At 39.0% G+C, this 11,004-nt stretch overlaps 1 protein-coding gene across 1 annotated transcript; it reads right to left on the bottom strand.

Annotated features, from left to right (window-relative positions):
• Positions 1-7,923: 7,923 nt before the first annotated feature.
• On the bottom strand, positions 7,924-10,112 carry LOC100014428 (SNW domain-containing protein 1-like). Its single transcript, XM_056798606.1, is given in 3 exon segments — positions 7,924-9,313; positions 9,315-9,775; positions 9,778-10,112. Coding segments are annotated over 3 exon segments (1,629 nt in total). The 5' UTR covers positions 10,076-10,112; the 3' UTR covers positions 7,924-8,443.
• Between the last annotated feature and the right edge of the window lie 892 nt (positions 10,113-11,004).

Here is an 11,004-nt window from a genome sequence, read left to right as displayed (position 1 = left end):
AGGATTATTTTCAATGGAGAAATACTAGGTGCTTTTCCTGGTAAGAAGACCAAAAGGGAACAGGATAATGAAACCCAGATAGAATAAAGTATCCAGGAGAGTGTGATTAATAGTGTTTCAAGGAATGAACATGTCAAAGAGGATGAAGCCTGAAGAAATTAAGACTTTCAAGAGAGTGGTTTCAATTGAATGATGAAGTAGGAAGCTAGACTGCAGAGAATTTAGAAAAGAATAAGAGGAGATGAAATGTAGTCACTGAGTATAGATTATTTTTTCAAGTTTATCTGAAAAGAGATCTAGATATAGTATGATAGCTAGTCAGGATGGTCAGATCAAATGAGAATTTCTAAAAATTTGGGAGAGGCTTCTGTTTGTAGGCATCAGGGAGTTAGTATGAGGCTGAAGATTAGAGAGGGAAGTGAGAATGGGAGCAATTGACTAGAGAAGACACCAGGGGATGGAATCAAAGGAACATGAAAAGAAGTTGGTCTTGGCAAGGGGAAGGGACAGCTTTTTTTTTCAGTCTAGAGGAAAGCATGAGAAAGGAGGGAATAATGTCATAGGCTTAGAGATAAAGAAAAAGGTAGAAGAGGAAGTTTATGGTAAAAAGTGGACTGGCATATAGCAAGTGCTTAATGTTTATTGACTGATGAGATATCAGATGAAGTTTTTAGTGGAGAGGGTAGAGGGAAGTATTCTACTGGAGACTTTAAGAAGAGACTTGGAGAGTAGGATAGAGAATCATTTAAAGAGGAATAAAAGACTTGCTGCAGTAAGAGCCCAATTGAGATAAGAACATAAATTTGTGGTAGCTTCAGTCAAAATGCTTTTGAGAGATCTGCTAGCTGCATTCAGGGGAAAGATGGAGGCAGTTGTCCACCGCTGAGGTTTGTCAAAGCATGAGCAGCAGTAGGATAAGAGATAAAGGGAATTGAGAGTCAAGGATATTCAATTTAATTGGTTGACTAAGGGACAGCCTGGAAAGAGAGCAGAATGGAGATGAGCCAACATTATTGACTAGGAAAATACTGACAGATGGAGAGATTGGAGATTATAAGGAAGACAAAAAATAGGTTTAAGAGTAAAGGGTGTCAGAGATAGAATACTGGAGATTATGATCAAATGAAATAGTTTTATAAATATTGAATCTGAAAGAGGAATACTTGATGGTTATGGAAAGATTAAGATTATGACTTTCTTTGTGGGTAAATGAGGTGGAGTGGAGGAATAGATCATAAGATCTGAGTAAACTGAAGAGCTGGGAAGTTAGTGTTTCAGGATCATCATGTATGTTAAAATATCCTAGTATAAGGGTAGGAATTGGAGTATAGAGGGAGACTAAACCAGGCATTGAAAACATTGAGAAAGGAGGGATTAGTAGATGATGGCCACATAGCTCTGGATTAGGTGACAAATTTGGATCAAGTGAACTTTGAAAAAAGAGAGAGGATGCTTATTGATGACAGAAAAGGGAGAATCTTGAGGTGGCAGCTGAGAGTAGAAAGCATTAAAAGGAGCTAGGCAACTCAATGTATACAGTGTGGAACTAAAGTCAAGAAGGCCTGGGCTCACATGCTGCCTCTTGTGTGATTCCAGACAAAGTATACTTGAAAGTATAGCCAGAGGTATAAGTCATTTAGATGGATTCAGGTCTCAGTGAGTACCAGAAGAGAGAAGGGATATGAGAGGTAAAGGAGTGAAATGAAAAGAATTTTGTTAATTATATATATATATATAGCAGGAATTCAAGATGGCATGGTAAAAAAGGTGGACAGATTGGGAGCGTGATATGGCGGTAGTGGGTGGGAGTTGGAGTAGTAGAGTTGAGTTGTAGAGGAATGACAGAACTAACACTGAGGCAAGTTTTTTCCCCCTTTGGCAATTTGTTCAGCATCACAGGGATGGGGAAAGTGAAAAGGGAATGGGGGGGATGCTAGATATTTTACTTAATTGCTAGTATTGAAAAGGCATTGCTTCCTACTCATTTTTTTCCTTTGTAAATATATCACTTCCTATCCATACAAAGCCATAGATGGTTTGGCATGGGAAAGCAATTATTATGTATAACAGGAGAATGTGCTCTCTATCTCAAACATCTAACTTACAAATGATTTATTATTATTTCAAGTGCATCAAATATCTTGACAAAACTCATATAGCATTCACAAAGTATCAAACAGGTATTCTCCCTTCCTCCAGTGGATACTCTCTGAAAATAAGTACAGAATTAATTCTCCTGAAAATAGTTGTAATATTCTCTTCTGGATAGAAATTTTAGGCTTTTTAATGATTTTCATGTTGAAATAGGAATAGATCAGGGGTGGGGAGGAATTTTGGTGTTGAATGGAAGGAAAGCACATGGAGGCTTGCCAGGAGTAGGAAAAAAAAAGAATATAAAAACAAATTAAAAAAATTATTCCAGACCAAGGTAAAGTATCATTAAGAGCTGATTAAAAAGCCATACCAGAAAAAAAATAACCTTAGTGACCATTTTCTTAATTGTGGGATCCAAGTATTCCAATCAATAAGCCAAGTAAGTGTCATATACCCTCTGAAATATCTTCCTAACAGCACATTTATAAGTTTGTAGAGTGAGGCATCAGGGAGAGGGATAAACTAGTCCTACACTTAAGGGTTTCTTTGGAACTCTAATTCATGAGCCCCCATCAATGACTTTGCAATCCCTAGTCCTATTCTTCATTTCACACCATCATCTCCAATTCCTTGACCCATCAATTATTTCTCAGGCCATCCTTTTTATATTAGTATGCCTTCTATTCTGCATCTTTGCCCATTGCTGAACCTATTCCTCATTTCCCACCTGACTATACCAGTTTTTGGACTTCTCTGGCTTTTTTGCCAAGCCTCTAGGAATTTTATTAATGAAAAACCTCATCATCCTTTAAGATGGAATTGGTCCATGTATTTTCTCATTATTATCTCTCCTCTGCCACTATGACTGGAAGGCAGGTCCATGAATTCCAAAAGAGAAGGTGTAGTGGAGTCATCTCTTCACTTCATATACTTTTGAACTTCTCTGACTTCACCACCTGGGCATTCTCCTGCACCACCCTTCCTACTTCCTTTATATTTCTTTGGTATGTTGTTTTCCTCTATTAGACTGTAAGATTCTTGAAGGCAGGCACTGTTATATTTGTAACTCTAGTATTTGTGCTGTAACCATTATCATAGAGTTTTAAGTATGGAACTTTAACTCTAGTACTTAGCACAGTATCTGGCACACAGGAAATGCTTAGTAAATGTTCATTAGTTAATTCTACATTGTCCTCTTCTCTTGAGATCCTTGTTGCTCTTATCATATCATTGATCTTGCCCTGCTATGCCTCATCCTTGGATCATTCCTACTGCCTCCTGCTTTTGCTCCTATACATTTATTTTTGAATAAAACCAGGGAAATTCATGATAATATGCTGGCTGAGTCCATTCCAAATTTATGTTAAATAATCTCAGCTGGGCTTTAAGTGCTGCAAACCAATTTGTTCACCCTTCCCTAATTAGCTTTTTCTATCCTACTCACCACATCAGCTCTTCCAAACGTCTTCCTTAAATCTCCTATGACTTTGCCTTCCCTCCACCCTCTTAGGTGAGACCCTTGCCTCATATTTTACTGAAAAAATTGAGGCCATTTGCAAAACTTTCCTCCTTTTTCCTTTTCCTCTTTTTGTACAACCCAAATGCCTTCTGCCCTTATCAAAATCTTCATATTTGTCTTACACAATGAGGTGGCCCTTAATGGGGAGGGGAATTACCTTCCTACACCCTTCTCAGTGAGACAAACCTGGATATGCACAAGTAATACCATTCAATGCTGTCTCCTCCAGTCAACTTCCCCTTATAGCATCCTTATTCACACACTTATTTTTAATTTCTCTCTGTTTCTAATGGCCACTTCCCTTTTTCCCATAAACATTTCTATATTTCCATGCCCTCAAAACCTATCAATGAGTTCATCCATCCTTGATAATGGCCATCTCATATTTCTCATAAATAAAAAACTCCTTGAGAAGGCTGTCTATAACTGGTGCTTAACTTTTCCCCCATTGCCCTTTTCAAGTCTGATTTCTGATCTCATTCATTAAAACTGCTCTTCCAAAGTTATAATCTTTTAATTGCCAAATATGGTGCCCTCTTCTCTACCCACATCTTTCTTGACCTCTCTGTAGCCTTTGACATTGTTGATCATTCTCTCCTTGATATTCTCTTCTCTCTAGGTTTTCATGATACTATTCTCTTCCATTTCTCTTCCTACTTATTTGATCTCTCAGTCTTTTTGCTCCCTCCCTTTCCCCAACACATATTGTTATCTGGCAGAGATCCAGGAGTCACATTTCACTAAGCTTCCCTCTGCCTCAAAAAGGCACCACTTGATTAATTCATACCTGGGCTAGTAGGCTTAGATTTTGAGGGCTATGAGATATAGATGATTTTTGTTTACCTTTCGAAACTTGTTCCTCTAATACCATCACACTCTGTATACCTTCACATTTTATAAAGGGAAAACCGGGAAGAGATTTGTCTTTGCAGTTTGTGTCTTTTTGGTTACCTATACCTTTTGAGAATTATATCAACTAAACTTGGAAAGGCAGTGGTGAGCTAAATTCCCAGATGACATAAAAATGAAAAAAAGATAGGCATATATTAAGTTATGAGAGGGTACATACATGGCATGTGGATAGACAGCTGGTTTCAGAGTCAAAAGAACTTCTACCTTAGATATTTACTAGCTGGGTGACCCTGCGAAAGACTTTTAACAGCTCACTTAAGGGAAGCAGAAAAAGCCTTAGTTCTTAAATCAGAGCAGTTTGTGACTCAGAACAGAGCAAAGGGCTATTAGTCTATTTGCTAATTTTTTTCATTCCATGGCTTTAAAAATATTTAGAAAAGTTCTACATTTTAAAAAATGTAGAAAAGATAAATCCAAGTCATAGGTCTGGAGGAGAAAATCTCAAATCCATGTAATTTCCTTATTTTATTTTTATACAAGAAAAGCCAAGCAACTTTCTAAGGCTGTAGGTTATAGAGCAGATGTTGACCTGCCTTTCTTAAAAAAAAGTTAAATTTATTCATTTGTAATTTTTTACGTTGGTAGAACACTTATATAATTTATTATATTAAGCATTTATATAATGCTTACTATGTGCCAGTCACTGTGCTAAGTGCTTTGCAATTATTATCTTGTTTGATCCTCATTTGATCCTCACAATAGCTTTGGGATATATGTTATTCTTATCTCTATTTTACAGATAAGGTTACTGAAGCAAGCAAAGGAAAGATGACTTCTCTAGGTTACACTGTTAGTAAATATATAAGGTTGGATTTGAACTTGGGTCTTCCTGACCCCAGGCCCAGCACTGTACCAACTGGTTACCTGCTCCTTCTTAGCTACAGGACCCTGGACAATTCATCTAATTTTTCTGAGCCTCAAATAATAGTAGTGGTATCACTAATCTCAGAAGATTGATGCAAGGGAAGTACTTTGTTTAGTTTTCTTTCAGCTATTATTACAAATGCCATAGATGAGCAACATTGTAGTCTATAATTCAACAATCCACCTTGAGACTCAAAGAGTTGTTTCCTTGTTTGGCATTTGAAGCCCTTCCTATCTTTCTCTCCAGTCTCCTAAGACATTGCTCCCCCACATATGCTTTATGGTCCAGCAACCTTCCTAGTCTCTGACTCAAGCAGGATGCTCCATCTCCCAACTCTGTGCCTCTGTACTGGCTACTATCTGCTCCATCCCCATGAAATGCTTTTTCTACTCCCCTCTGCCTCCTGGAATTCCTAATTTCCCCCCAGACTCATCTAAGCTGCCACCTTCTGCAATCCTTCCCTGCCTTGCCCCACCACTATCTTCCCATTCATGGTTACCTTGTGTTCATTTTGTATTTGCTTTCTGTAATCTTATTTATGTGTATGTTGTCTTTCTCATTAGCAGAAAGGGCTATTTCACCTTTTCTTTCTCTGTATGACTTAGCATGGAACCTGGCATATAGTAAGTCTTTAATAAATGGTTACTGATTGATTGACTGACCTTTGTGCCTTGGAACAGAGCAAAGAACTACCAATTTGTTTTCTCGGATTTTTTTCTTCATCCTGTCTCATGGCTTTAATTAAAAAGAAATTGTGGAAATATAAATTCAGGTCATTAGTTCTGAAGGAGACCTCAGATGCATTTCATCTAACTCTCTTATTTTTTATACATGAAAAACTGAGGCTGAGACTAAGGTCACACAGGTTGCAATCATTAGAAGAAGGATTGGAAGCCAGCTACTCTAATTTCAGAGCTAAAACTTTTCCTTCTGCCCTTAAATCTGCCTTGTAAGATGTGCTTGAAACATGTGGAGAAGACGAGGCACAGGATGGGTTGGAGCACAGCTTGATAGCTGTTTTCACATTTTTTAGGGCTGTCATTTGCAAGAGGGATTAGGCATGCTATGCTTGACCCAGAGGAGCAGACTAAGTGCAATGTTTGGAAGCTTCAAAGAGGCTGATTTAGGTTTGATATAAGGAAAACTTTCTAATGATTAAAACTGTCCAAAAGTGGAATGGGCCACTTCTGGAGGCAGTGGGTTCCCCAGCCTTAGAGGTCCTCAAGTGAAAATTCCTTGTTGTAAAGAGAATTCCTTTCGAGATATAGGTTGGGCTAGATGGTCTCTGAGGTTGCTCCAAGCTCAGAGATGCTGTGATTTTGGGTGAGAGAAGCCATATGTTATCAGCCCGTTGAGCTAAGAGAAGATGTCTTTGATTTCATTGATATGCTTGCCATCACACCTCGTACTGTACCCTGAATGCATCAGGGGTTTAATAAATGCTGTTGACTGACTGAATGATTGACTGACAACTACTGATTAAGGACTGTGCTTCTGATTTTGACCACGCTTTATCTCATAACAAGTTTCCTATAGAGCAACTCAGATTTAATAACCCAACCGTCTATATGTACCATATCAAAGCCAAAAAAAATAACCGTACGGTAAGATGATTGAAAGTAAAACACCAATACATTGCAATTTAGAGCAGGGAAACAGATACAGACTCTCCACTGTCAGCAAAGTAATTTCTGCTTTTCTGTGAGAGATGGATGGTCCATGCATTAAATCTGATTGCAAGGAACAGGGAGCTAATCTGTGAACATGGTCTCGAAGGAAGAAGTCAGAGGTACTATTTAGCTCATGCTTGTAAGTATATATGTATGTATTTATATGGGTTTTCCTCACCATACTATTTGGGATTCAGTTTGGTATTATTCACCGTAATATAATAGTCTAGGTTGCTCCCCCAAATTAGATGCCTATGGAACAGAAACATGACCTTATCTTCTTTCCTGGCATTTATTTCCTATAGACAGTCGTGACAAATACCCAATTTAGTGAATAGTCTCAATCACTTTATCAACATGAATTTGTTGAGCATCTACCATGTGCCTGTCATTGGGCTAGACTTTGGAGACATTAGAATGAATAAATAGTCCCTAGACTCTAGGAATGTTCGCCATTCTCCAGATCCTCCAGTCAAACATCCAGCAGCCAGGAGAGTTGTTTAAAAACAAAATAAAACAACAACAACAAAATAAACTTGGTGTCAGAAGAATCTTTGGTACCAGGTGGGAAGACTGGGGGAGAAGCTTCAAAAGAGTAGCAAGCTTAGGGGCATTGAACTTGGGAAGGTTCCTACTACTAGGCTGCCACAACTATGTTTTGCTTCTAGTTTTTCTTTTTCAGTTGGCTATAATGCCTGAAATTCCAAGACTTAGAGAATTTTTTTTTTTTGGTTAACCAGCATCCTTACTTCAAAATGTAAATACCTGTAGGAGGTTTAAGGGTCTTAGATTTTTAATGAATCCCCATGATATCTAATTAAGACCTGGGTTGGAATCTGTGACCATGGGCAAGCAAATTCTCATTTCCTTTTCTTTTTTTTTTTTAACATTTGTCTAAATGTTTTATTTAAAACAGTTGTACCACACAGAAGCTGACTCTCCCATTCCAAATTAAAATTAGAAACACGCAATGGGGACAAACATTCAAAAAGCAATGGACAGCTCCATTGTGTGAATACCTCCCCCAATTACTCTGCAAACTTTTATGTACAAGGTCAGGTCTACTATGAAATGTTAATTCCCCCCTCCCCCCAACTAATGTCATTAAAGATATAATAGCCTTAATTTGGTAATGCTGAGTAGTATGGAGCTTCTGTGGCTGTTAATGGGGTAGGGTGATTGAGAGAGGGAAGCAAGGGCCTTAGACTGAGAATGTGGCCCACTCCCATTAAAAACAAACAGACTAAAGTGTATTTCTCTTTCCCCCAACCCCAGTAATAAAAAGTAATGGGATTTACAATCCCAGATTTGGTTTTCATCCTGACCATTTACAAAGAATTCTCCAATGACCAGTGTCATCAGAGTTAAGGAAATAGTTCATTCTCAAAGAGAGGCTACCCTACTCACTCCTTCCTCCTCTTCTTTGCCTTCATGTTCGTGTTCCTTCGGGCGACTGCTATCTGAGGGTCTTTTAGACCCTCCATGCTGTTTGGCTTCTTCCAAAAATTTGTCCAGACCAAAGGGATCTTCCTCAAATTGAACTGGTCCTTCTCGGCCTCTCTGCCTACGATCTGAGCCAGAGAACTCCTTATCAGGAACAAATCTATTGGTCTTTATTCGGGCCTCTAGGTCATCACCATACATGTCTTTGTCCAAATTTTTACTGGGTCTGTAGATATTTTGGGCCATGTCTTTGCCACTTCTCCATGGTTGATCATAAACATTATAAATTTCATTCTCTCCGCCAGCAAAACCATTGTCCATGCCCTTAGTCTGGTTGAATAATCTCTGGTCATACTGAACTTCATTGGAAGTCCGAGGATTGGGCACACCAAGAGCAATGACTTCACTGATATCTCGAGTCTCATTTCTCTGGAGTTTTGACCTCTTATCAGGAGCTGCTCTGGAAAGATTCCTGTCATGCTGTCTTTCTTTGCGTCTGTCATGTCTTATTTCATCCCGTTCACGAGCCTCTCCATCCTCTTTTTCTACATGGGTCTTGATTCCAGCTCTCCTCTCCCGAGCTTTCTGGGCCATTTCTCGAAGCTTCTCTTCATGTTTCTCCTTTTCTTTTTGGGCCATCTTTCTTTCCACTTGAGCACGCATCTCTACTGCCTCACGAGCCTTTCTATCAGCAATGTAGAGAGCTTCAGCAAGTTTGGCAAAGTTTTCATTAATGTGAACTGTTTGCAGTCCTCTCCCATCAGCAGCCAGACATTTGTCTAATGGAATAGTATAGCCCTTTGCATTTTTCCCAGTTTGAAATACAAGGAGGAATTTTCCACTCTTGCTGCTCCTTCACAGTCATCTTTCGGCTAGGAGAATGCATGACAGGTGCAGGAGGAGAAGGAGGTCCACGAGGAATTTTCTTATTAATCTTGAATCTTGGAGGCTCCATTGGATCTTTTTGCATTTCCACCATTCGAATAACTCTTTGCTTAGCTCCAGAATTGAAAGCCACTCCTTGCTGAGATGGTGTATACCGGATATACTGAGCTGGAGCTAGTTTATCTGCAGCTCGAACTGGCATAGCAGCAGCAACCTTCTGAGACACAGATTTCTCTAGGGCTACTCGTGTCTTTTCTGTAATCTCTTTAATGGCTTCTTCATCAGGTCTTTGTAGGTCTGGGTCATCTGCATTCATAACTTCTTTGGGAACCAGGTCAGTATACTTGCTATAAATGACCTTGTCCTTTGATTGTCCCTGTTGAGCATTGCATCATATTTAATTTTTCCCTCTGCATCCACTTGAAAGGCCAATGCATTGGACATTTTCTTCTTTCTTCCCATATCCAATGGGTATTGGGCCACGTGTATTTCTGGAAAGGCACCGCCATCTCCAAAATCCTCTAACAAACGAGGTATCCAACCTTTTCGATACCCATAAGGTGGAGGTTCTCTTCGTGATGAGACCAGAGCAGTCTGCCTTGATCTCTGTGATCGTGCTCTTTCCTCAGCTTCAAGCTGGTCCTGAGAAAGCTGCGTTGGAGCAGGTAAAAAGCTGGTCAGCGCCATCTTTTCCCCTACTTCCAGTGCTAGCGGCAGCTGAACAGGGAAGGGTTTACTAGGCAACTCTCATTTCCTTTTCTGTAAAATGTGGGAGGTAGAACTGACAAAAACTATGGTTCTTTTCATGTTTAAATGTTGTGATTCTTTGATATCAAACAGCCACCTTGAGGAAGTAGGCATTCTGATTAAGGAAGGAGAGGTAAGCAATTTTGGAGCATAGAATAATTTGTGGCATATAAGGTCCAGTATAAAAGTATGGGTGCATGAAAGCATATTTGGGATATAGAAGACATACCAAGAAGTGAACCAAGAGATAGGAGGGTACTAAGCAAAAGCAGTCTATCTTGCTAAAGAAGAAACCTTCTTCTCTTCCTTTTCATGCTTTTCTTCTTCATTTTCCACCCATCCTTAATTTTACTACCTTCTATTCCCAGAGTCTAGAATTCAAATGAGTACTGTAGTATTTATTATGGATGAAATAGATGTTTTGGGTTTAGCCTAGGAACTTTACAGAATTAAAGTAATCTTCTTTTGAGAGAATATGTTCTAGGTTCCAAATAATGGGTCTATAGATAGATTTTTGAAACAATCTATTGGCATTCTGGGGAATGCTTATCCTTGGATTAGTGTTGGGTGCCCCAAATTCAGTTAAGTTTAATAAAGAAGGCATTTGACCATTGCCTACTAGGTGCTAGGCTATGGAGATTAATAGATTTGATAAGACCATAGGCAAACATGGACTATACATTGGATGAACTGCCACACTCTCCGTATCCCTACAGATAAGATAGGACTTGTCCTTTAGTCCTTGATCTTACAGTCCATAAGGAAGGTGAGACATATACACAGATAACTTGTTTTTTACTTGACCTAGGATTTTGTTCATGTATGTGACTCTCAGAGAGGTGGTGCCTTTACTGGTGAAGATTGGCATT

This window comes from Monodelphis domestica, chromosome 5 (assembly GCF_027887165.1).
Source record: "Monodelphis domestica isolate mMonDom1 chromosome 5, mMonDom1.pri, whole genome shotgun sequence".
Classification (NCBI taxonomy): Eukaryota; Metazoa; Chordata; class Mammalia; order Didelphimorphia; family Didelphidae; genus Monodelphis; species Monodelphis domestica.
The sequence above is the reverse complement of the archived record's forward strand: the minus strand, read 5'-3'. Positions and strand labels throughout refer to the sequence as shown.